This window comes from Dipteris shenzhenensis, chromosome 4 (assembly GCF_047967505.1).
Source record: "Dipteris shenzhenensis isolate YYH24624 ecotype China chromosome 4, Dip_SZ_1.0, whole genome shotgun sequence".
NCBI lineage: Eukaryota > Viridiplantae > Streptophyta > Polypodiopsida > Gleicheniales > Dipteridaceae > Dipteris > Dipteris shenzhenensis.
This window is the reverse complement of record NC_141599.1, coordinates 21,274,847-21,302,450: the sequence shown is the minus strand read 5'-3', so window position 1 is coordinate 21,302,450 and position 27,604 is coordinate 21,274,847. Positions and strand designations below refer to the sequence as shown.

Here is a 27,604-nt window from a genome sequence, read left to right as displayed (position 1 = left end):
AATCTGAGTCATGTCCCTTGAAAAACACCTGAGGGCCAGTGAGAGATAACCATGCCACTGATCCCCAGGTCATGAAGAAGGGTGCTCTATGAAAAATACAAAGAATCCTAGCAACACCCTTCCAAATCGTCCTCGCCTGTCTGCACTCCCAAAGGCAATGCTGAACTGACTCAATTGATGTGTGGCATTGAGAAAAAGTAGGGTCAGCCCCGAACCTAGATCTCCATAGGGTCACTGCAATCCCTCCATGAATAGAAAGCCAAAAGAAAAGAGTGATCTTTCCATTCCTGAGGGATTTCCAAAGCCTCCTCCAAAAGTTCCTTTGCATCTCTACAGGAATCCGAAAAGAGAACCAATGTGGAGCTCTGGAAGGCCGCCAACCTCTACTGCTGCACTGAAGTCTCCTAGCATTTCCGACTGTGTAACGAAAGAAGGGGATGCTCTCCCTCGGTGCCCTTGTCAATCTATTCCCACTCCTCAGGGTCCCACTGCAAGAACCTAATGGGGGAACCACCATACAACCAGAGTCTCCAAGACCCAAGTGCCAAGAGAAGAGGTACCACTGTGAATCCGTGCCCCACTCCATGTCACCTGCAATCCTAACAGGCTAGAAGGCAACCTCCAAAAGAATATCACTTGAAGATCTCAGTAGTCTGCCTCCCGACTGAACATCAAAGACCAGGGTCTCCTCAAGTGCATCCTGCAAGGCTATGACCTGTAAAGGAGTACCCGTCCTCGTGAAAGCTCCCAACCAAGTGGACCATGTGATCGGAAAATCATCTGTATCTATCCACCCTGTTGGAATGGTTGCCTCTATCTGTTGCATCCTAACTGCACTCCCTCTGAAATGGCCAATAGAAGTGAGTCTCTGATCCTCTGGAAGCTGCCTAAACGCCTTCCAGGCACCTCGTGTAGAAGCAGTTTCCCTCTCCCATCTAGACCACTGCATATAATGTGACGCTCCTAGTGATCTGCCATGCTCATCCAGTATCGAGTCATTCCACATGACGGGCTGCTTGTCTATCTCTTCTCGAGAGGGGGTGGAACTCTCCAAAGAGTGTTTCTAAAGCTGTCCCCAGCTTTCAGAATGGCAGCCATGAGAGGGAAGAGGGAGATCTAAGACGGGCTGAAGTAAACATCTAGAGCTGTCCATCCAATCTCCCCCCATGGGATGGTGTGCAAGACTGAATGTTGCATAAGAAAAAATCCTTCCAAGGCTCCTGTCCAGGCATCAGTCCTCGTACTACAAACTTGCAGAGCAAGGCCAAACACTACAAAGGGAGAGGGAGGGGGCTGGCTGAGAGAGGGGGAGGGGGGGGAAGGGCAGGTCCTCACGGGGAGAGGAGCAGCTCAAGATTTTTTCTTTTAACCCTGGCACTTTGGGTGTTGACACTTCGGAAAATCTAAGCACCAATAAAGTCTTGAAGAATAATGAAGAAAGGCCATCATCACTGAGGCTCTATCCAATGGAAGAAAAAAGAGAGCAACATTAAGCTCATCCAATGTCAAAGGACCATTGAGTACTGTCAGTACCCATTGCAATAGGCATGCAAGCCTAATCTGGTGTTTGACCTGCATAGTCTTATTTATGAGTGGCATAGTTATTAGAGCTTAGAAAAGCGCTGCTTAGTCATATATCCATTATGGTTCCAGGTCAGGTTGAAGGATCTCTCGGTCAATTGAGGGGCATTTGTACTAAGACCTCTGGCTCTTGATCTCTAAAGCACATTGTTTCTTATACCTCAGCAGCAAACAGCTCTAGCGTCATCCTCAATAGTTTTGCCCTTTTCTTATTCCTCATCTTGATATTGTTCTTCTCCTCTCTTTCTTTGCTCAGTCTGCCATAGCGATGCAGGACAAGCACCTGTGCGGGGGGGACAGATCCTGGGACGAAGGATTGTGGTTGTGGGAGCTTGGAAAGTCTTGGAAGGAGGGGCTATTACTATCTGCAGTGGGCTAGAGGATCTTGGGCATCGTGAGACAGGAGCTCCAAGTTCAAGGGAAACTATGAGGAGCTACTACCATGAAGAGGTGATCTCAAGAGCGGCTATGAAAGGCAATAAGGCAGTTGGTTGTTATCGTGAAGGGTGGGTACCAAGCTTGAAGGACACCTATTGCATTGGTCGAGGACCTCTCGGGGGTCTATGAGCTGGATAGCTGCACTATTGGGAGGTATTGTGCGTGGTTATAAATGGTCGCGAGTTGTTAGCAGGTCTTTTACATCTTCTGAGTGCGTTTGATAACATTTTCTCATTTTGGGAGGCCTCAAAATGGGCCATGCAGGGCCGCTAGAGATTGGCCATTCTACTCTTGGACTTTGAGAAAGCTTATGACAGAGTAGACTGGGATTTTTTAGAGGGTACTCTATCTCGCTTTGGTTTTTCAGATGCATGGATTAGAGGAGTATCCTCTCTCTACAGATCAGCCCACAGCCAGGTGCTCATTCGGGGGGTAAGAGGGGACAGGTTTCAGATTTCCAGGTCAGTCCGCCAGGGATGTCCTCTTGCCCCTTTTCTTTTTCTGTTTGTGGCGGAAGCTATGAGTATCTACCTTAGATCTCAAGCTGATATTTATGGGCCGAGGCTTTCTATCCGCTGGGAAGAAGAGCTCCTGGACAGTGAGCTGGCAGATGACACGGCTGTTTTTTTCGATGCCACCCCCAGGACACTCACTTCCTTCTGGACAGCCTTGGATTTATTTTGCACGGCTGCAAGTGCACACATTAATTGGCATAAATCAGATGGTTTTTGGATTTGTGATGGTGACACCCCGGATTGGGGTAATGATATTGCCTTCATTTGGGTACAGAGGGGTATCTCTGTCAGATATTTGGGCTGCCAAGTTGGGGTGGGCATCTCTCCCTCACAACAGTTTGCTCCGGTGTTGGAGAGCATCAGAAGAAAGCTCCTTTACAAGTGATTTCTTTTCATGATACACATGAGGATGCCTTAGTCTTTGATGTTTCTTCGGGGGACACGCTCTTCATGGAGCATGGCTCTCTTTCACAGTGGTACTTGGATCCTGACCCGCTTCTCATTCCCCTAAGCTCATGGAGGCTGTGGCTCTATGGAGGTGTCCCAATTAAGTTTTTGCAGTGGGACCCTGGGGAATGGGAATGGATAGATGAAGGGCACCGAGAGAAGGGCATCTCCTTCTTTCGTTACACAGTCAGTAATGCCAGGAAATTCCAACTCAGCTCTAGGGGTTGGAGGCTTACCAGAGCTCCTCATTGGGAGAACTTTCAGATTTTTGCTGACTTGTAGAAAATTTTTTGGCAGAGGCTCTGGAATTCCCACCGTAATAGAAAAATCACTCTGTTTTTTTGGCTTTCTATTCATGGTGGGATAGCAATGAACCATTGGAGATCCAGGTTCGGGGCTGACCCTTCTTGACCTTGTTGCCTTTCTGCTTCGGAGACAATACAGTACTGCCTTTGGGATTGCAGACACGTGAGAATCATATGGAAGGGGATTGCAAGACTTTTCAGCACTTTTGTTCGCCTCCCCTTCTATATGACCTGGGGATCAGTGGCTTGGCTCACTCTTTCGGAGCCCCAGGTTTTCTTTGAGAGACATGACTCCTCTTGGGCTCTTCACATCCGACGACACCTTTGGAGTCGTGCTCTCTAGAGGATGTTCCGACCACTCTCTTCAAGGCTGCTCATTCCTCGGTTGACTCTCCATGGGAGGTCTTAGCTAGCATTGCAGCATGGCACATTTGGAGAGCCAAATGCACTGAGGCTTTGGAGGGTTCTCAGGTTCACCCTTCTCAGATCTTGGCCAATACTTGGACAGATACGGTACACACTCTGATGGCCATTTGGGCGACCATGCAGGGATGCTCTCGAGCAGCCTCCTCCAGGAGAGTTACTTTTCTCAGAGATTGGAGAGACTCTCCCTTCTTTGCTGAGACTTCTACAGGGTTGAGTTGGCATTTTCAGCCTCAACCTTGGTTTCTTTCTACCTCATTCTTCTGAGGTGTTTTTATTACATGCTTAGCATGTTGTATTTCCACACAAAGCTTGCTCTAGCGAGTTTCTTGCTTACTTAATAGAAGTCTCTTTTTTGCAAAAAAAAAGTCTTTAGGCCAATAATTACTCTTGATTTTATCATCTTGATCCCCAAATGGGGTCAAACCTGTTCATCAACTAGAGACCTAACACTTTGCAAACGAGGGAGTTTCCACATAAACTTACAATATCTCTGCCCTTTTTAGACAATCCATCATCTTTGAACACAGGTGGCCAATGTACTAGCTTATGGCAGTGCCAAAACTTACTTGCATGGCTATTGACTTTTTGCACATGGATACTATTAAACCATTCATTTATAGAAGTCCTTGTATTGGTGTACCTACCAAACTAAAACTGTTATGCCATGGACAGCCCACACAAATCCAGATGGGAAGGGCAACAATTTAAACAAAAAGAATCCAAAAGGTAAGACATCAATTGAGTGCACTATGAATTGTAAGAAGGCATGTATTCCCTCGTCATCCCCATTGTAAATTTATGCTGTTATTGAACTTTCTGTTTTCCAAATATTGCTTCTGCTCTTAATTAAACATGTTCATGACTCATACATACAGCATGCTGGATGGAAATCCATAAGGATAAAATTGAACCTGTAGATTAGGGCACGGTAACCTAGACTAAGCAAATGCGAATGGTAAGGTATCATGCTCCCAGCATCATGTGTGTAAGACAGTACATCCGAACAGACAACCCATTCTCCAATAAGTGTCTCCTGCATTAATCGAGACAATCTGTTTAGAGTTCTGTTTTAGAGACTGCAGGTAACAAAACTTGTGGTAATAATGTGATTCACAGTTCTTGAAATGCAAAAAAAAGTGAATAATTCATCAGGCATCAAGGGATTAAGAGAAAATACACATCAAATCTGTAGGTATTGTGAACCTCAAGCATTAAAACTGAAAATCATGCTAAATGCAAAAAGTACATGGGAGTGCAAATCTTCTAAAGCTGGAAAGTAGCATAGTCTGAAAAGTGGGCCTTAGCTTTTTTTTTCCCCAAGAAAGAGACTTCTATTAAGTAAGAGAGAAAACCCGCAAGAGCAAGCTCAAAGCGGAATACATCATGAAATCATGAGGATAAATAAAAAACCCCCTCAGAGTGAGGTGGAAAACAACCAAGGCTGAGGCTGAAAGTGCCACCTCAACCCTGTAGTAGTCTCAGAGAAGAAAGGAGAATCCTTCCATTCCCTGAAGAAAGAAGCCCTCCTAGCTGAGGCTGCACGGGAGTCTCCCTGCATACCCGTCCATACGGCCATCAAAGTATGTACGGTGTCTGTCCAGATACTAGCCAATGTGTGCGAGGGATGAACGTGAGTACCCTCCAAAGCCTCTGTGCATCTGGCTCTCCTGATATGCCAGGATGCTATGCTCGCTAGAATCTCCCAAGAAGTATCCATAGAGGCATGTACAGTTGTAAAAGGAAGGTGTGGTACCACATCCAACGAACAGGACTCAGTCCGATGACGTCGAACCGAAATGGACCGAGAGGAGTCAGATCTCTCATAGAATACCTAAGGCCCTGTAAGAGAAAGCCAAGCCACTGAGCCCCATGTCATAAAAAATGGGGAGTGGGCAAAGTGACTGAAAATCCTGGCTACCCCCATCCAAATCATCCTCGCTTGTCTGCAATCCCATAAGCAATGCTGAATAGTCTCCGAAGCAGAGAGGCATCGAGGGCAAGTAGGGTCGGCTCCGAACCTGGACCTCCAAAGGTTCACTGCAATCCCACCATGGATAGAAAGCCAAAAGAAGATAGTGATCTTTCTATTCCTGTGGGATTTTCAGAGTCTCCTCCAGAAGCACCTCTGCAGATCCGCAGTGATATCAAATGTCTCCCAATGAGGAACTCTGGAAGGTCTCCAACCTCTACTACTGAGCTGATATCTCCTGGCATTACTGACCGTGTAACGAAAGAAGGGGATGCTCTTCCCTCGATGCCCTGCATCAATCCACTCCCACTCTTCGGGGTCCCACTGCAAATACCTAATGGGAACTCCCCCGTAGAGCCAAAGTCTCCAAGATCCGGTAGAGAGAAGCTGGGGGTCTGGGTCGAGGAACCACTTTGAATCTGATCCCTGCACCAAAAGATCTACAACCCTGATAGGCTGAAAAGCAGACTCAAGTAAGATGTCCTCTGTGGACCTGAGCAATCTGCCACCATCCTGGACACTAAAAACTAAAGCATCCTCCTGTGCATCTCGAAAGGCCAAAACCTGAAGCGGAACACCGCCTCTCGTAAAAGTACCTGCCCAAGTGGAGGAAGTGAGTGGCATATCATCTGTGTCTACCCAAACCTCTGGAAGGGCTGCCTCAATCTGCAAGATCCTCCCTGCACTCCCTCTGAGATGTCCTGTCAACCTTGATTTGGTCTCCTCTGGAAGCCTGCGGAAAGCTTTCCAAGACCCCATAGATGATGCAGGTCCCCTCTCCCACCTGGACCACTGCATGTAGAGTGAGGCACCCAGTGGTCTGCCATGATCATCTAAAATATTGTCATTCCACATGATGGGTTGCCTATCAATCTCTTCCCGAGAGAAGGGAGGAATCATCTGAAGAGTGCTTCTGAAACTGGCCCAAGCTTTCAGAATGGCAACCATGAGAGGGGACGAAGGTGATCTGAGGTGTGTTGTGGTGAAGATCCACCTAACACTGCTCATCCATTGAAGAAGGTGTGCACCTCTGTATGCTGCTAATAAGAAAGTCCTTCCACGGTTCTTGCCCTGGCATAAGTCCCCACACCACCATCTTGCAAAGTAAAGCTCTGCACTGTACTTAGTTTAAAAACCTTAATTTTAAAAAATGCCTAAGATTATTGTGACATTTGTCTACAACATACTTTATCACTTTCTATGGTTTGAAGCTTTGCCTTGAATGGAAGGACAAGTTCCACACAAACACTCATTTAAGCAGAGAGCAAAGACCCGTTATGGATGCATGAACTGAGCATAGAGATATAGCAAAAAATGGCAATATCAAATGATATGGCCGCAATATCATCTCCATGGGCAGATATCTACTCACACATTTTGGCTTCTTTGATTTGCAAATATGTAGCACATAAAACCTCTAAAGGATGATATGCAATGGATACTCGTGATGATCAGTTGCAAATTTGCTGACACAATAAAATCCCCAGAATTGGTGACCAGACTGTAGAAACTGATTGTTAGGAAATATCCCTCAAGCTAGAAGGGGTCATACACAATGAAGCAGGCGCGGGAAGAGAAGTATTTACCCTTATACAAATGCATGATAGCAAGTCTCATGCATATACGTGTGGAAGCATCGGTCTCGTCTCAATGCTCTCTCGCATTCCTGAAAGAGGTGCTGCCAATGGCAGAGAGACTAAGACCACAGTTGCTTGCCTTTTAATCGCATCTGCTTTTTCCCCACAGGGCCCAAAGTCCCTCCATGGGGTCTCGGGCTGCTAGAAAATCTATATGATAGCCTGTTGTAGCTCCTTCTAGAACAAGGTATCTAAAATGTGGACCCCTTTCTGGGCGAGTCCTCGACAAGGCTGCTATAGGTGTAGATCGGTGAGTGGTGGTACTTGCCAAAATGTCGGTGGCTCCCTCTTTATGCATCACCCAATCACCCACATAGAACCTATCCAATCTCTCAAGAAGTCCATGATGCCGACACTACCCAAACAAAAAGTAGAGGCCACCAGAAACTTTGGAAAACTCAACCTCTCGCCAAGGGTGCCTGCCACAAATCGATCGCAAAGATGAACCGCTTCCACGGGCTCCTCTTGGACACATGCATCACCAAGAAAGAAGCTCCACCCTGCTTGTCCTCCTAGGTTGTTGAAATCACTTCCAACAATCCATGAGTTCACACCAAGGAGGGTCTCAGTCAGTCAGCCGCCTCCAAAATGTTGGGCGCTACTACTGTCAAACAACCTAAGACGTATACATTCAAGATGTTGATCCTAGAGTCACCCATCCGTAAATGCATTCATACCGACCGCACTATGATAAGCTCTAATCATAGACATCTGCAGCCACCGCCTATGAAATAGAACTGCAATCAAGCAAGAATTGTTTGGAAAGGAGTTGGGGCTCGGTCGCATGGTTATCCCTTACTGGGCCCCAAGTGTTTTATGAAGGTGAGCCTTCTTCTTGGGCACTCTCGATCTGCTGACAGGAGATAGAGCCCTGCTCTCTTCAGGATGTACCACATACTCCTTTCAGAGCTTCACATGTTTCAGTGGACACCTCTTGGGAGATTTTGGCTAGCATTTCCTCTCGGCACATTTGGAGAGCCAGATGCACAGAGGCCTTGGATGACACCCAGATACACCCATCACAGGTGTTCACGGGTATTTGGAGTGACACGGTTCACACTTTGATAGCCATATGGGTTAGCATGTAGGGCCTTTCATGGGCAGCCTCTTCTAGGAGGACTGTGTTTCTTCGAGTTTGGAGGGGTTCTCCCTTTTTCTCGGAGGTTGCTACCGGATTGAGATGGCACTATCAGCCCCAATCCTTTCTTTTTGGCTCTTGAGCTTTTCATGCATTGCATGGTGTATTTTGTATTCCCGTATGGAGCTTGCTCTAACGGTTTTCTTTAATACTTAATAGAAGTCTCTTTTTTGCAAAAAAAAGAATTTTTGGTTCTATTGCTACCCTTTGGTTGACAAACAACACTGCAAAATGCTTGATGATAAGGCAATAAATTGATTTTTTGTGGATTACAGCTTGGCAAGCAAGGGCTTCAAACTTTGGAATCCAATCACAAGTTCCATCATTGTTTGTAGAGATGTGATTTTGAAAGAAGAGGAATCACTCCAACAAAATGTCGCAGAAATGATAGACACGGACGGCATGCCACTTGACATACTTTCTTTTTCTGATTTGAGCAGGAGGACGAGCATACATCTTCCTCTAGCCTTTCAAGGGAAGAGAGCAAGAAATGCCCACATTTGATGCCACAAATGAGGACTTGAAGGTGTATTCCAGGACAAAACAGATTCAGCCTTTGTACACACAGAAAACCCAGTCCCGATATAGGCAACAGGTACTATTCAAGATTCTAGTGACCAACCTTTGCTTGGTAGGACATGGGCAGCCATCAAAAGGCTAAATCAGGTCAACTTTTAATTAATGAGCATAGTGATGCAAGCTCCAAGTGAGCCTACATGTTTCAAAGTTGCTATGAGCAATCCATTATCGCTGGATGCAATGGAATCAGAAATGAGATCTGGAAGAATGACGCATGGATCTCGGATATGAAGGTCCATGATTGGCATCAAATGGGAGTACAAGATTAAATACCATGCCAATGGTGAAGTGGAAAAGTATAAAGCAAGACTTTTAGCACAATCCTATGCACAAGAGGAAGGGATTGACTGTGAGCAAATATTTGCTGCCGTTACTAAATGATCACAATGCATTGTGTTGCTTCTCTTGCTACAATTCATGGATGGTCAGTGTACCAGATGGATGTAAAGGCTGCTTTTCTTGATGGATACCTTAAAGAAGAGGTCTAAGCAGCCACCTAGTCATAGAATAGGTTATATTATTTTTCAATGTACTAGTGCCAGGGTATAAATAACAGTGCGTGTATTTACAATTCTCACTAAGTACAACTGAGTTCTTTGCTCTCCTACTCATGTGTTGCACTCTCTTGTCCCTTCATGAAAATGATGCCGCCCAGGAAGACCCTCAACCAAATGGCCATCAACGTGTCTACAGTGTCTGTCCAAATACTGGCCAAGGTGTGAGAAGGGTGGACCTAGGAGTCATCAAGTGCCTCTGTGCATCTAGATCTCCATATATGCCACACTGAAATACTCAGTAATATCACTCAAAAAGTGTCCATCGAGGCATGAGCAGGAATGTAAGAAGAAGGGGGAACATCATCCAAAGAGCATGACTCAACTAAGTGTCATCACATTGAAAGAGACCAAGAAGAGCTATGACTCTCATAAAAGATCTGAGGGCCCAAAAAATATAGCCAAGCCACTGAGCACCAGGCCATGAAGAAGAGGAACAAAAGACTCAAGAGTCCAACAATCCCCTTTCAAATTACCTTTGCCTGTCTGCAATCCCATAAACAATGCTGAATGGCCTCCTCAACAAAAAGGCAACGAGGGCAAGTAGGGGCTGATCCAAACCTAGACCTCCATAGGTTTCATTGCAATCCCTCTATGAATAGAAAGCCAAAAGAAAATAGTGATTTTTCTACCTAAGGAGCTTCCAGAGCCTTCTTTAACAAGATTTTTGCAAGACTGTATAACTCTCCCACCGATTGAGCTCTGGTGGGCTTCAAGGCCCTAAGACCGAGCTGAGACCTCCTGGCATCGCTAACCATGTAGCAGAAGAAAGGGAGTCTCTTCTCATGGTTCCTTGTAGCATCACTCCCACTACCTAGGGTCCGATTGCAAATATTGTATGGGGACACCTCCATGAACCCAAGGGAATGGGATCTAGGCTAGGTATCAACCTAAAGTGAAGAAACACTGCTCCACGTGACCCAAAACTTCTAAATGCTAAAAAACAACGTTCACAAGGTTATCCTCATCCCTAGACTTCAATAATTGGTCCCCAAAGTGAACATTGAAGATTAAGGAATCCCCATTTGAACCTCGTCAAAGCCCTATGACTTGAAATAGGATACGCGAGCACCAAGCCATAAAGAGTAACGGTAAGTTCTTCCGTTTGTGAGAACCCAATCTAAGGCTCAATTTTTCTTTGAGGTGACTTACCAACTAAGGTTACGATCATTTGGAAGGTTTTTGGAATCCTTCCATGAACCCACAGAGGAAGCAGGTCCACTTTTTTATCTGGAGTGTTGCATGTAACAAGAAACACCAAGGGGTCTACCATGATCATCAAGTATGAGGTCATTCACACCACAAGGTGCCTATCAATCTCTTCCAGAAAAAAATTCCCAGGGGGTGGGGACATCGAATAGCCTACTAAATAGCTACAGTAGCAGGGAGTTGGTAGCCAAAGGACATATTAGATGTGAGGATGAGGGACATTGGTTTTTTTTTTCCCATTTTGTTTTAACTTAAAAGGGAACGGAAGGGCGGGGTGTTTTGTTAGAAGAGTGAGAGCTAGGATTCTAGATCCTTCTCAGTTGAAGTTAGTTTTTATCTCTACTATATACATCCTTTGTGTGTAGGGTGATGTATGTATTGTTGAGTTAAGTACAAGATGATGCCATTTGAACAATGGCTAGCTTTGTTGGTTCTTTTTGCTTCATTTTCAACTCAGAACTTCCTTGAAAATGTGGCCCATGGAAAGCAAGACAAGCCTAATTAACACCTAGCCTTTCTAATTTCCTTAGTTGGACATTGGAACCTAACCTTCATAGTGCAAATGTCATAGTTGGAATTTAGGGTTCGTAAAATACAGACACTTAGAACAATATTACTTTTAGAGTGTCATAATCAAGTTTGTTGCAATATACTATGCTTTTCATTTAGTCACAACACTTTATGCTTGTAGAGAAGTGTCCATGATGAGATGTGGCTTTTCGTCTTTTGAGTAAATCCACCCACTTAGGACACAAATTAAGTTCCTCACACCTTTTGTTGCAGACACGCACCACCCCTCCCCCCTTTCAAAACCCAAGACCCATACCCACACATACACATCATGCCCCCCCCCCATGCCACCCACATACACACGGGGTGGGGGGATGGGGCAGGGGGGTGGTGTTATATGGATTGGTAACTCCACTGCGACACCCAATAGGATCATGGGATAATGGCAAAAAATTGCAACATTGTTGATCACAAAATGCAGCGCTACAAAAAGTTATCCTCAATATGTAAAAGTTGAGAGAGAGAGAGAGAGAGAGAGAGAGAGAGAGAGAGAGAGAGAGAGAGAGAGAGAGAGAGAGAGAGCATACAGGTAAAGCATGAATTGCCTCTCGAACTGATGGATTGTTCAACCATTGACGTGCAATATGCATATCCTGTAAAGGCAAAGATACACTAAGTTGATGGAAAATGACTAAGAGAAATCATAGTTCAAGATAAATTGGCATGCTTCTCTATTTGTTGTGGACTGGAATCTCACACCTTGTAGACCTTTGTACAAAACGTTAAAAAAAATTTACTATGCCATTTTCTCTTTAGATATAATAATTATACAAATATTTTTAAAAGCCAAACCATGCCTCTCTTCAAAATTTGCTATGGATGAAATGTCAGAGCTTGTAGACCTTGGGACAAGACGTTATTACTTTTTTCCTATGTTGTAATAGAATAGAAGATCCTATTAGACAAACTCAATAGAACTCCCACAAGTTCTTGATCCAATCTTTTCACCTTGGAAAATCTTTGTATACCATGCCAAAAAAACATTTCTTATGTGACTAGCTTTTGCACGTCACCTCTAGGCACCTTCCCTTTCAAGACTATAGTGCATTGGACCACTTCTTTGGTTGCTTTCCATATTTTAAGTTTCATATAAGGAGGACTCTTAAGCATTGGCATTTGCTTAATGGAATCTCGTTCCACATTAACAAATTCTTTCTGCTACATTAGTTGGAAGTCAGATTCTTTTTTTTTTTCAAAAAAGAGACTTCTATTAAGTAAGAAAGAAACTCGCTAGAGCAAGCTCTGAGCGGAAATACAACATCATGAAATCATGAGGATAAATAAAACCCCCTCAAAGTGAGGTGGAAAACAACCAAGGCTGAGGCTGAAAGTGCCACCTCAACCTTGTGGGAGTCTCAGAGAAGAAAGGAGAATCCTTCCATTCCCTGAAGAAAGAAGCCCTCCTAGTTGAGGTGGAAAACAACCAAGGCTGAGGCTGAAAGTGCCACCTCAACCCTGTGGGAGTCTCAGAGAAGAAAGGAGAATCCTTCCATTCCCTGAAGAAAGAAGCCCTCGTAGTTGAGGCTGCACGAGAGTCTCCTTGTATACTCATCCATATGGCCATCAAAGTATGTACGGTGTCTGTCTAGATACTAGCCAAAGTGTGCGAGGGATGAACCTGAGTACCCTCCATAGCCTCTATGCATCTCGCTCTCCAGATATGCCAGGATGCTATGCTCGCTAAAATCTCCCAAGAAGTATCCACAGAGGCATGTACATCTGTAAAAGGAAGGTGTGGTACCACATCCAACGAACAGGACTCAATCTGATGATGTCGAACCAAAATGGCTCGAGAGGAGTCAAGTCTCTCATAGGATACCTGAGGCCAGAAGTCAAATTCTTGCATTGACACATCTCATATTGTGCCATTTGCTCTTCACACATTAAATCCATACAAAGACATTTCCAAAGAGTGCATTAAGGAACTCCGAATTATTATAAAATACCTACATTGTAGTCGGCAAATGAAGGCAATAAATGGCCATACATGAGAAAGAAAGAAAGAAAGAAAGTTTATTAAAGTCTTCGGTAGACCGTGAAGGTCTATGAGACTAAAGATAACTGATACAATGAGCATAACGGTGGTGGTCTCATAACGGCGGTGGTCTCAAAACGGGCCAACCAACCGTTTCTACAAAAAAGAGGTTATGAAGGACTGTGTGTCTAGTCCTGATACAAAAAATATGTGTCTACCTCCAGATGATACAAAAAAGAAGGGGGGGCGCCAAAAATGGGGCAAAGGGGGGAGATACAGTATACATGTGCAGGTGGTGATCGTCAGAGACCAATCATACAAGGGCCGTCAAATGGGAGGTCGGAAAAAACCCTGCGATAGATGATTGGCCTCTGACGTCACGCGGCCTAGTCGAGCTCGGTCGTCGGGGGCGGCGGGTGGCCCTGTGGATGAGGGCAACGGTAACCCCGGTGGGGCGGGCAGAGAGCAGAGACGAGATGTCATGGACCTGGATGTGTGAGTCTGTCCGCTGACGCAGTTGTCGTGGCTCTGGCTCTCGCTCACGTCCGCGTCATCGGCTAGACTGAGAAGAGGTATCCTGTGACTGAAAGAAGTCAGTGATAGGCCGTTGGGTGTCCTCACGCTGTGTGTGCTGCTCGTGTCGCCGTGCTTGGAGAGAGGTATCTCGGTGGCGAGTCATCTCATGTAAGAAAGCGGCTAGGCATCGCTGATCCGGGAACTGCAGCATGTGTGGGAGGGAGCCGAATCCGTTGCCGAAGAGGCAGTGGTATCGGCCTCGAATGGCATCATAGATAGGACATCTGAAAGCAAAGTGCTCCTCCGACTCGATCTCCTGCAAGTCGCAAAGTGGGCAAAGGCGGTCCTCTCGTGGGATACCCTCTGCGCGTCCGCTCTCGATCCGTAATCGGTGTGACGAGACCCTAAACTGACCGAGGGAGATCCGGAGCGCATGTGGTAGATGAAGCTGTGTGTAACCCGGACCCTAAACTGACCGAGGGAGATCCGGAGCGCATGTGGTGGATGAAGCTGTGTGTAACCCGAAGGTGTGATGAAGCCCTCCTGTGAGATCTTGAGGCAGTGTCGGCGGTAGAAGTCGAGCTTCACAGGAAGCTCGGGGTGAAGAAACCATGTCCGCCAGGTGTGGAGCTAGAGCAGATCCGCTCGAATGAGCCGGTTGACCTCCTGGTCAGTGGGGGAGAGGGGAGATGGTGGACCGTCGAGGCTGTACTGAAAAGGAGGCAACCGGTCTAACCAGTCGGGTGAACCAACTGGAAAGACGACTATACCAGCATCGCTGGTCCCCATCAACGGATAAGGCCATAGAGGAGGATAGGGCTAACCAAGGTAGGCGGAGGCGACCGTCAGCGGAGGAGCTGAAATCCCTGACTCTGTGGAGATAGGTGATAGCCTGAAAAGCCGCATCAAGCTGTAGGGGTGAGGCGCCGAACTCTGCTAGAATGATCTGGTGTGGTACCGATGGTTTGCTACGGATCATCCGAGCAAACATCAGTATCTGTAGGCGCTCAACTCGAGCCCTGTCTGAAAGGTCGACTCCCCACCAAGGGCTACCGTACATGCCTGCTGGGCGGACCAAAGAATCAAAAAGGAGAGACTTGGTCCGTGGGTCCTGGAAGTGGGAGTGGTAGCACTGTCGCTCCAGCCTGGCAAGAGCGGCGTATCCCCGGCTGATCCTGGCCTGCATGGCCGGGCGCATCGTGAAGATTGGGCCTGAGAAGACAACGCCCAAGTATGTGTAAGAGTCAACTATCTCAACAGGGTCGCCGGTGAAGAGGAACTGCTCTCGGTGCATAGCGGGTCTCGAAGTGTTGAAGATCATCACCTTGGTTTTCCCAAGGTTGACCTTCAAGTCATGTGTATCACAGAAGACCTAAAGTCCATCCAGGTGTCACTGAAGACCAGTAGCAGAAGAGGATAGTAGTACTACATCGTCTGCGTATAGGAGAATCTGGATGACAGCCTCCGCAAGAGAGCAGCCTGCACCTCTGAGTGTCCTGATGGTGGTCTCGAGCTCGTCGATGTAGAGGCCAAATAGAGTCGGTGACAAGGGACATCCTTGTTTGACTCCGATAGTGCTCGTGATCTCTGGGGTCCAGCTGGTGCCAATCCTGACCTGCCCCGTCACCCGCTCATAGAGAGCTACTACTGCCCAAATAATCACCGAGTCGTAGCCTAACTCCTGCAGACGTCTGATGAGTCAGGCGCGGGGAACGGTGTCGAATGCCTTGCGGAAATCCACAAAGCAACAATATACTCTCTGTCTCCTGTGTCTGGCCTCCTCAATGATCCCTCTAAGTGTAAAAATGTGATCGTAAGTCGAGTGATCCGCCCTGAAGCCGGCCTGTCCGGATGCCCTGAGCCCCTGTACCTCTGCGCGAGCACTGACCTCGCCATCTAACACTGATGCATAGATCTTGGACATAACATGTCCAACCATGATGGTCCTGTAATTCCCTGGATCCATGGGATCTCCTGCTTTGTGGATGGGTGTGATAGTGTTCAGGGTCCAGGCTCTGGGGAACCCGTGGCAGACAGCTTCATTGAACAGTGTTGCCAGGATGGGGGCTAGAGTTTTGATGCCATAGGCAACAAACTCTGTGCATAGGCCCTCATGATCCTTAGCTCGACCGTTATGAAGCTTATGTGCTGCGTGGGTGACTCCCTGGGTTGTGAAGAGGATACAAGAATTGGGACGGGGGGTGGCTGAGAGGTCGGGAGGAGGCTGATCAGGGATATCATAGAGTATGCGTGCGTAGGTGTGCCAGAGGGAAGTGTCCGTGAGGGGGGAGGGGGATCGGCGTTCTAGGAATTTCCTCCAGAAATCCTTGGAGTTGCTACTAAACAGAATGTTCAGTAGCGTATCCTCATTCTGGCGCAGGAAGGCTAGCTTCTTGCGATGGACTAGTCGACGATAATCCCTGGTGAGACGTGGGTTGGCCCTAGCGTTTCGCTGGGTCGTGAGTCGGAGTGTGCAGTGTAATGCTTTGCACTCGTCATCATACCAGCTGTTGCAAGGGGTGGAGCCAGCGGGTGGAGGGCGGGTGGACCGAGTAGTGGAAGGAAAGATGTGGCGGGCTGCATTGTGAAGGGAGTGGGTGATAAGGGTGGCTCGGTGATCTAGAGAGGGTATGGTGTCTATGTGTCTAAGAAGGGAGGCTAGGTGGGCTGAGTAATCAGGTGAGAGGTTATGATCGAAGTGTATATCATGATAGGTAGTGTAGTGCGGGGTGTGGCTGGGGGCTCGGGACGCAAGTATATGAAAGAACAGGTAAGTGTGATCGGCTCCTGGAGGTAAGGGTGCAGTGCGAAAGTCAGTGATCTGTGGGGCTAAAGCAGGAGATCCTAGAATGTAGTCGACGACACTGGCTCCTCCGCCATGTGGGAAACATGTGAAACCAGAGGAGGCAGGCCACCGGTCTAGTCCATTGTAGATGACCAGATCATGTATACGTCCAAGGTCCAAAAGAGCTTGCCCATACCAAGTAATGGGAGCGCGACTGTCAGCCGAGGAGCGGGGGAAGCCCAAGTCCTCTGTGTCCATCTCAGGTAATAGGACCGGATCTGAGTGGAAGTCTAGGAGTGATGTCTGACGTGCACCTGTCCTTGCGTTGAAATATTCAACTAGGAGGACCTCTCCGCGTCTAGAGAACTCCACAATGTCTGAGTAGAGATCTAGATAGGGGGATACCCCCGTATCCTCACGAAGCATCCGTGCGAAATGTGATGTCTCAGGAGCAAAGTAGCAGACTGCAATAAAGAGGTCGCGTGTGGAGGGGCGTCGGAATCGGAGCCATAGGTAATGGGCATGGAAATCCCATCTAACCACGGATGTCAAGCTCGTGAGCGCTGAACGAAGGAGTATTGCAACTCCGCCTGACCCTCGGACCCCCCCAGTATATCTGGTCTCCTCACGGAATACTGACTCCCAGGTATAGCCACTGACCGAGGGGAGAGGGCGCTCGGGGCTCTCATGTGTCTCTGTATAGAAAACGATGTCGCGTCCAGTGTATGACTCTGAGAAGTTCCCAGGGTCAGACCATAGGGTACCATTACAGTTCCATATGGTGCATGCCAAGGGTATTGTGTGCTGAGTCTGAATCTCATAGACCATGTCTCCCTATTTGGGGGGGGAGTCTGCTACCGTGTCTGGAGTACCTGGTACAGGGGTGACCTGGAGGTGAACATGGGTGACCTAGGAGTGAACAGGGGCGACCTAGAGGTGAACATGGGTGACAGAGATGCTGTGCAGACCAAGTGGAGTTGCCATCTCGGACAACAGCCCACTTCCCCTCCTGACGGGCTACATCTTGCTGCTGAAGCAAGGTGCGCCGCTCTTCCACCTGCATAGCTGTGAGATCCTCATCCATGAAGATAGTAGGGTGGTCCCGTAGTGTAGCACGCTGCCTGAGTGCTACAAGTCGAGCCTGAATATCCCTAAATCGGATGATGAGTGGCTGTGGGCGCGTGGGGTCCCGTCCTGTGCGCCATGCATGCTCGATCCCATGCTCGACGAGGCCGAGGGTAGAGGTCACAAAAGCAGTCGCGTCTGCTAAGGGGGTGAGTGAATCTGCGCGGGGGATACCTCGTACTCGGATGTTGAGAGCCTTACTGGCCCTCTGTTCCTGCTCGGCGATGGTGGCTGAGACTGCTGCTTTGGGTGCCCGTCTCGCAACGTCCACCCATCTGGTAGTCTCCGCAATAGCAGTCTGGATGGTAGCGATCCGCTCCTCCATCTCTGGTGTAGTGCGCAGGGCCACTATGACTGTAGCAGTGAGAGAGACAACCTCCTGACGGAGATGAGTGATCTCCTGGTGCATGCTCTGAATAAGCTGATCTTGTGCTACGGTATGATCCCGTAGTCGATGTAGCTCCGTAAAGATGTAATCTATCGTCTCAGGTGGGACCCGGGAGAGTGCGAACTAGGACATGGCGTATGGCTGTGGGGGCGTGGGCGATAGGCTGGCTGTATATGGCAGAGGAGTGGAGAAAGGCTGCTGGGTGAGGGGAAGGGGGGACATAAGAGTGGTGGAGACAGAAGGGAGCTGTGTGGGGGGTGAGGAACTGTGACCCTCTCCTGTGGGGGGCAGGCTGAGTGGTACAGTGGTGGGGGAGGCAGTGGTTGGAGTAGAGATGATGGTTGCGGGAGAAAGGACTGCATTGGTGCCCATTGCACCCGATGTTTTCAGGGCTGGTTGGCTGTCAATTGCTAATCCATTCTTGGAGATGCGCTTTGTGATCTCTCCCACAATTGGCTTCGGAGACTGTTTGGGTTTGTGGGCCATTGTAGGACTTGTTCAAGTGCACGATTTCCACGGGAGGCAGATCTTGTTCAGCATTGCTGTAGGGGTGCGCAGGCCTGCGCAAGGCCAGTGGCAAGCCAAGGCTTGCAGCAGACAAGGGCCCTCAGACCACAAGGCAGCAGGCCAAGCGCAAGCGAGGGGGGGGTGGCACAGAGGCTACGGGAGGGGGGGCAGAGCGGAGAGGCTACAGTAGGGGGGGGCACAGTGGAGAGAGGGGGAGCGGGGAGAGGCTGCGAGAGCGGGGAGGGAGAGCGGGGGGGGGTGGCCCAGAGGCTACAGGAGGGGGTGGGGCTGTGCTACGGGAGGGGGTGGCGCAGAGGCTGCGGGAGGGGGTGGGGCAGAGGCAGGCTACGGGAGGGGGAGGTGGCGCAGAGGCTGCAGGAGGGGGGGGAGTAGAGTGGAGCTACGGGAGGGGGGGGGGGGCAGAGTAGAGCTATGGGAGGGGGGCAGAGTAGAGCTACAGGAGAGGGGGGGCACACTAGAACTACGGGAGGGGGGGGGCACAGTGTGGCTGAGCGGCGGGGAGGGGGAGGGCTGCGTGGTGGGGAGGGGCTGAGAAGCTGGGAGGGGGAGGGCTGAGCGGCGGGAAGAGAGAGAGAAAGAAAGAAAGAAAGAAATTTTATTAAAGGTCCACGGAAGGCCATACATGGCCTATGGGACACAAAATCATCCGAAAGGAAAATACATCATCAACGATGCGCCAACTAGGTGGCCTCATCGTAATACAGCTAAGATGCCAAAAATGGCTACAAAAATCCTAGATACAAAATGAAATGAAATAGAGTACCAAAAATGCCTAGATACAAAATGTAAAATATGAAATATGAGGAACATCGTCTTCCCTAAGGGGTCTGTGATCCAAAGAAATGATGGAAGTCATGGCCATCGACCATGCCTCCTGCCATGAGTGTGAAGATCTGGGCAAGTATCAAGTGGGCTGCTGGCGGTGCCAAGTCTCCATGGAGCAATCTCCTCCAAAAATCTGCCATCATCCTCCGTCGTCTAGAAATAAAGCGACGGGTACGGCCTCTGTGTAAGATCATCCTGCGGTGCTGCCGGATCATGTCATATGTACATCCTCGGGGTGGAACCATCGGTGCTCTCTGGCAAGATGGGCTATCTCTGTGCTCATGGTCCTGCGCCTCGTCCTGCTCCTCATGAATAACCAGGTCTCTGGCAGGGATGCTACGGTGCTCTCTGAGGAATCTCTCTCTATATCTGGTGATCTCCCTGATGAACAACGCTAAGCAATACTGATCCTCATACTCCATAATCCGAGAGAGAGGTCCAAATCCGTGCCCAAATAAACAGTGAAATCTGCCACGGATCTCATAATATAAAGGGCATTTGCAAACAAAGTGCTCCTCAGTCTCCACCTCCCCCATAGTGCAACAAGGGCATATCCTAGTCTCTCGCCTGGGTCTATGTCCGGTAGCTGTACGACGCATCCTGCCGGCCTCAACGTCTAATCTGTGGGAAGATACCCTGAGCTGGCCCAAGGCAATCCTGAGTGAGTGCGACATATGAACGCCGATATATCCTGGGGATATGATGCTTCACAACAATTGCAGCGACGAGTAGCACACTCCAGCCTGCTTTGAGCTCTTCGCTCCTCCTATAGGCAACTCCCACAATGGCTACACAAAAGGCCCTCCAAGGTAAGCTGCTCTTAGCCTCCAAACAATGGCTCTAACAGTGCCTCTCCATCTACTTCAACAATGCCTTTGGAAAGCATGGCCTTCTACAAGGCAAGCAGCAGCTCGACCTACTCCATCGGCAGCTTCTACATCAGCCTCTCCAAAGCCTCTCTACTATAGCCAGCCTACCCTATGGGCAATCCATGCGAGCAAGCGGCTCCCAACAACAGCAACACAGGATTGTGCAGTAATCCGCCTAGCAGTGCCATCTCCAGATCCCACAGCTTTGGCTCAGCACTAGTCACAGCATAGAAACACCGGCAGCAGACTTTTTTCAACGAGCAGTCTCCTTCGACGTCCTTCTTCAATTTCAGCTCATCGATCGACTGGGCTGACAGCCCACGCAATCTCTTCCAATAGCTTTGTCCACTAAACAAAGCTCTGCCATAGCTGGCAACAATGATGCCTTCTACACAGACCCAAGCCTGAGCATCCTGTAAATCCCATCTTATGCACAACCTCCTTCGATCAGCAACGGCTCTACAGACTGCCAAACGCAAGTGACTCCTGCAAATCCTGAGAAAATGGTCACGATATGTGGCCATCTTCGTAGGAAGCTCCGTGGGATGAACCCAAGTGCGAAACGTGTGTAGCTGCAACAAATCTGCCCTGATAACCTGACTGAGCTCATGTCGAGTGAGAGGGAGGCGAGGGGCATCTATGCTGTATCGAAATGGTGGCAGCCTATCCATATCCAAGCCCAACGAGGTGAGCCATGTGGAGAGTGTGTGGTACCAACAAAAAGTATGACCTCTCTCCGCTAACATCTGCGAGGATGTCAGTGCTAGCCACGGTAATCGTGCTCTGCCTGCTGCTGAGTCTCCGAGCGCCCTGATCCTATGCAAGTATGTAACTGACTGAAATGCTGCATCTAGCGCTAGGGGTGTAGCTCCGAACTCTGCGAACATAATCTGATGCGGTACCGTGGGCTTCGCTCTGATCAATCTGGAGAACATGATGATCTGTAACCTCTCTACTCGTCTCCAATCTGCAACACTGAGATCTCTTGCCCAAAAGGGGCTAGCATACATGGCTGCAGGTCTCACCAGCGTATCGAAAAGTAAGGACTTCGTGTCGGGATGCTGAAAATGTGACTGTGCACACTGCCTCTCGAGAAGAGCCAAGGCGGCATACCCTCTACTGATCCTATCTCGTGCTGCATGCGTCATGGTGAAGACTGGACCTCTAAATGTGGCACCCAAATATGTATACTCCCTAACTAGCTCCACCTCCTGCCCATCAAATGTGAAAGAGAACTCGCCTCTCCTATAAACCTGGTATGACGTGTTGAAGACCATGACTTTGGTCTTCCCAAGGTTTACAGACAACCCTCTGTCCTGACAAAAGCTGTGGAGTGCATGGAGATGTGCCTGTAAACCCTGCTGGGAGGAAGAAATAAGAACCACGTCATCTGCATAGAGGAGAATCGGTATCGTGGATCCTGCCAGTAAAGAACCTGTACCACCCATCGTCTGTATGTACATCTCTAACTCATCGATATAGAGACCAAAGAGTGTCGGAGACAAAGGACACCCCTGCTTCACCCCTATTGTACTCCGTACTTCCCCCGACAGCCCCGCCCGTGTCCTGACTCTACCTGTGACTCTCTCATACAAGGCCATGATCGCCCATTGAATCTCCCCACTGAATCCCAAGTCACGAAGTCGCTGGAAGAGTCTGAAACGCGGCACAATGTCAAATGCCTTTCTGAAGTCCACGAAGCAACAATAGAGCCGTTGCTTACGTGACTTCGCCTCCTCAATCAAAGCCCTGAGTGTGAAGATATGATCTAGAGTCGAGTGCTCTGCGCGAAATCCTGCCTGCCCTCTAGCTCTCATACCTGTCGCCTCGGCATGGTCATTTATATGTCCTTCTAGAATGGTCGCATAAATCTTGGCCATGACATGGCCAATCATAATGGTCCTGTAGTTCGACGCCTCCAAAGGATCCCCCGACTTGTGTATGGGTACTATAGTATTTTCTAGCCAACTAGGTGGAAGACCTGTACAAATGGACTCGTTAAAAAGACGGGAGAGGACTGTAGCTAAGGCATCAATCCCATGGATTACATACTCCGCTTGCAATCCATCATGGTCCTTAGCTCTCCCAGTCTTCAAACGATGAACTGCTGCTCGGACACTACTGGATGAGAATAAGGCAGAGGAGGTGGGTCTAGGCACATGGGATAAGTCGATCTGTGGCTGGTCTAGAATATCATATAAAGTGGAAGTATAGGCAAGCCAAACCTGCGGGTCTGTAAGAGGAGTTTGAGATTTCAAGCGAAGGAATTTCTTCCAGAATTCCTTGGAATCACAGCTGAAAAGTAAACTTCTCAGCTCCTCCTCATTCCGGGCTAGAGATTGGCGCTTTTTGTGTCGCACCAAACGCTTGTAACTCTTCTTGGTCTCAATGAGGAGGGGAGACTTCTCCTGTGTCTCAAGGCGAAGCTTCCTGCGGAGTTCTTTACACTCCTCATCATACCATCCATTACAAGGCACAAGACCGACTGGTGGAGGACCGGATGTGTGGCAAGTGACGGGGAAGGACTTGTGGGCTGCCGAGATGATGGAGGTATGTACAAGGTCCCACTGATCCTGTGTGGAGGGTAGGGCATCGAGAAGGTGCGGACGGAGAAGACTACTCAGGTGCTGGATATAAATATCATCGAACTGGTGGTCAAAATGAACCTCATAGTATGGCTGACGCTCATGATGTCTAGAAGGGGGGGCATGAGGAATCTGGGTAAGAGTAAAGTGCAGACATGCATGATCGGCTGAAGGCATAAGAGGGTCGATTGTGAGGTTATGTACAAAAGGGATTAAAGTCGGGGGACCCAAGACGTAATCAATGACGCTCGTACCACCACCCGCGAAGGGAAAACATGTGGCTGTGGATGAATGTGGCCACTGTCGAAGTCCATTTTATAAATGACCATGCCATGCGATGAGAGAAGCTCCAATAGGCGATGTCCCTGATCTATCACCTCTACCCCTCTATCTGAAGATAAGCGTGGAAAACTCTCATCTGGGGCAGCTGGAACTAAGACTGGATCCTCATCAAAGTCCAAAATCTCTGCCTGTCTGTCTGATGTCCTCACGTTGAAGTCTCCTAAAAGGATGACCTCTACGCGGCGTGAGTACTCCAATACATCGGCTGACAAATCCTCAAAAGGTGACTGTCCTGGTCCATCTGAGGCATAACGAAACTGTCTCGGGGGAAAGTAGCATACTGCAATAAACAAGTCTCTTAAGGGGGGTCTTCTGATCCGTACCCAAAGATATCTGGCCCGATGGTCTCTCCTGAGTATCGATCTGAGATGCTCTCTATAAAGAACTGCCACACCGCCAGATCCTCTGACTCCTCCTGATCGTCTAGTCTGCTGTCGAAAGACAGACTCCCAGGCATACCCTGTCACCTGCGGCAAGCCTCTCTCTGGGCTCTCATGGGTCTCTGTAAAGAAGACGATGTCCTGATCAAAAAAGGCCTCTCGTAAGTTGCCAGGCTGAGCTGTGAGGGAACCATTACAGTTCCAAACTGCGAAACTCAAGCTATCTGGCAGGCTACGTGTCCCATAGGCCTCGTGTCGTCAACTGTGGGCTCCAGCCGGTCTAGATCGCATAGCTCCTATCAAAAGTCTGCCCTCTCTGATCACGGCCCACTTGCCCTCACGACGGGCAACATCCCTCTGTGCAATGAGACGTCTATGCTCCTCCCACTGAAGAGCTGTAAGGTCCTCATCCATGTGAATCTGTGGATGGTCCCTCAATCTGGATCTCCTCCGTAATACTGCGAGACGGGCCTCAGCATCTCTGAATCTGATGATAAGTGGCTGGTGCCGTGCTGGATCCCGGCCCACTCGATATGCAGCTACTATGCCATGATCCTGAACTCCGAGTGTCCCAGATATGAAATCTATCGCCTGATCCATGGCTGATCTCGTATCTGATCGCTCAACTCCGCGGATGCGGATGTTGAGGGCCTTCTGAGCTCGCCGCTGACTCTTGGCAATAGTCTCAGAGACTATGGTCTGCTGGGCCTGTGGGGCTCTACGCACAACGTCCACCCACTCTGAGGTCTTCTGTACCTCTGTCTGCAGTGTGGCCAGCCTCTCCTCAACTGCTGCACTAGCTGGAGGAGCTACATGCAGCTGCTGGAGGCGATCATCGCATGCCACAACATGCTCCTGAATGCGTGCCTCCAGCTGCACTATGTGCTCAGCATGTGTTCGTAACTGGATGTCCCAATCAATATCTCTGGTATGAAGCTGGCGAATATGGGAGTCCTGATCAGATCTATGACTCTCAACTGTCGATAGCTGAGCAGTCAGTGTGTGTATCTGTGCTGTGAGAGACTGAATCGCAGCGCCCTGAAGTCTGCAAGTCTCCATGCACTGCATAACTAAATCTCTCAAGCGCAGATTATCTACCAGGACTGCTTCCGCTGTGGAGGGTGAAGGGGAGGGGGTACAAGGATGAGGGGGTAAGAGGGTAAGAAGGCGAGTAAAGGAGGGGTGCAGAAAATGGAGGTCCTGAAGAGAGAGATCCGGTAGGAGGAAGTAGGGAGTCACGGACCGAAGAAGAGCCTACACTAGGGGAGGAAGGGGCTGAAAGGAAGGGTAGGTGGGAAGATGTGGGAAGAAGCTGGGTAGGGACTAGGGGAGGGGAAGAAGAGGAGGGAAGAGGCTGGGTAGGGAATAGGGAAGGGGAGGAAGAGGAAGGAAGAGGATGGGTAGGGACTAGGGGAGGGGAGGAATAAGCAAGGGAAAGGGCTAGGGAGAGAGAGAGAGAGAGAGAGAGAGAGAGAGAGTTTATTAAAGTCTTCAGGAGACTGTGAAGGTCTATGAGACTAAAGATAACTGATACAATGAGCATAACAGTGGCGGTCTCAAAACGGGCCAGCCAACCGTTTCTACAAAAAAGAGGTTATGAACGACGGTGTGTCTAGTCCTGATACAAAAAAAATGTGTCTACCTCCAGATGATACAAAAAAGAAAGGGGGGGGCACCAAAAATGGGACAGAGGGTGGAGATACAATATATATTGCAGGTGGTGATCGTCAGAGACCAATCATAGAGGGGCCATCAAATGGGAGGCCGAAAAAAACCCTGCCATAGATGATTGGCCTCTGACGTCACGCGGCCTAGTCGAGCGGCCTAGTCGAGCTCGGTCATCGGGGGCGGCGGGTGGCCCTATGGATGAGGGCAACGGTAACCCCGGTGGGGCGGGCAGAGAGCAGAGACGAGATGTCATGGACCCGGACGTGTGAGTCTGTCCGTTGGTGCAGCTGTCGTGGCTCTGGCTCTCGCTCACGTCCGCGTCGTCGGCTAGACTGAGGAGAGGTATCCTGTGACTGGAAGAATCCAGTGATGGGCCGCTGGGTGTCCTCACACTGTGTGTGCTGCGCGTGTCGCCGTGCTTGGAGAGAGGTATCTTGGTGGCGAGTCATCTCATGTAAGAAAGCGGCTAGGCATCGCTGATCCAGGAACTGCAGCATGTGTGGGGGGGGGCCGAATCCGTCACGGAAGAGACAGTGGTACCGGCCTCGAATGGCATAATAGATAGGATATCTGAAAGCAAAGTGCTCCTCCGACTCGATCTCCTGCAAGTCGTAAAGTGGGAAAAGGTGGCCCTCTCGTGGGATACCCTCTGCGCGTCTGCTCTCGGTCCGTAATCGGTGTGACGAAACCCTAAACTGACCGAGGGAGATCCGAAGCGCATGTGGTAGATGAAGCTGTGTGTAACCCAAAGGTGTGATGAAGCCCTCCTGTGAGATCTGGAGGCAGTGTCGGCCGTAGAAGTCGAGCTTCACAGGAAGCTCGGGGTGAAGAAACCATGTCCGCCAGGTGTGGAGCTGGAGCAGATCCGCTCGAATGAGCTGGTTGACCTCCTGGTCAGTGGGGGAGAGGGGAGATGGCGGAGCGTCGAGGCTGTACTGAAAAGGAGGCAACCGGTCTAAGTCGAGGCCCAGTCGGGTGAACCAACTGGAAAGACGAATATACCAGCATCGCTGTTCCCCATCAACGAATAAGGCCATAGAGGAGGATAGGGCTAGCCAAGGTAGGCAGAGACGACCGTCGGAGGAGGAGCTGAAATCCCTGACTCTGTGTAGATAAGTGATAGCCTGGAAAGCCGCATCGAGCTGTAGAGGTGAGGCGCCGAACTCTGCTAGAATGATCTAGTGTGGTACCGATGGTTTGCTGCGGATCATCTGAGCAAACATCAGTATCTGTAGGCGCTCGACTCGAGCCCACTCTGTGTCTGAAAGGTCGGCTCCCCACCACGGGCTACCGTACATGCCTGCTGGGCGGACCAAAGAATCAAAAAGGAGAGACTTGGTCCGCGGGTCCTGAAAGTGGGAGTGGTAGCACTGTCGCTCCAGCCTGACAAGAGCGGCGTAGCCCCGGCTAATCCTGGCCTGCATGCTGGCCTGCATGGCAGGCGCTCACCTTGGTTTTCCCAAGGTTGACCTTCAAGTCATGTGTATCACAGAAGACCTGGCAGAGAGAGAGCCTGGCAGAGAGCGGTGTTGACACAGCATGGTAGTTTCCACATGGCTTGACGGACACACGATCCAGATGGACCAACTTCCTCCCTTTCAATGTAGCATGGATGCACCACCTGAGCTGATCCTGCATGATGAGATCAACCGTATCATTAGGATGGACCTCCTTTAGCTTAACACATCCCGAACTTGGGGCGGAGATTAGGAGCTCCCTACCAAGACTTGGTTTTATCATGACCACTTCTTGAGGACATCGGAATATGGCCTCATCTTCAGACCCCAGTACCTCGAGGATAGGAGACTCTCGCATGCACTGAGGATTGCCATAGGACAGTTGCAAGTTTCATCTCATCAACTAGCGATTGAGATAGGGAGAGCTGTGGGCATAACCAGAGAGCAGCAGATCTGTAGACTGTGCATGATGGGAGTGATCGAGACAGAGGAACACTTTCTATGTGTTTGTCCTGTCTATTATGAGATCCAAGGGCATTACCACTGCCTCTACCCGGTTTGCATTGGACTCTACCCAGTCGAGATGCGATGACATAGAGAGTTTAAGGCCATGGTGTATGATGCATGTCAACCTCTTTCACCTTAGAGTTTTATTGATACTGATTATATCTGGGATGCATTTGTTGCTCGTATGCAATCAATTATTCGGGATTATGGCAAAAATTATCTCAAAACATTGAGGGATATGGTTGCTCGGGCAAAATCTATGATTGAATTCAGTCATTTTCGGTCT

General features: G+C 49.2%; 1 protein-coding gene across 2 annotated transcripts in view; it reads right to left on the bottom strand.

Annotated features, from left to right (window-relative positions):
- Positions 1-27,604, bottom strand: part of LOC147902588 (serine carboxypeptidase 1-like) — a 224,934-nt gene that overhangs the window by 31,849 nt on the left and 165,481 nt on the right. For both annotated transcript variants that reach the window (XM_087373630.1, XM_087373631.1), the window contains 2 exons: positions 11,896-11,961; positions 4,624-4,745 (listed from right to left, as the gene is read on the bottom strand). In XM_087373630.1, coding sequence (XP_087229756.1) covers positions 4,624-4,745; positions 11,896-11,961 — 188 coding nt within the window. The remainder of the gene's footprint in view (positions 1-4,623; positions 4,746-11,895; positions 11,962-27,604) is intronic.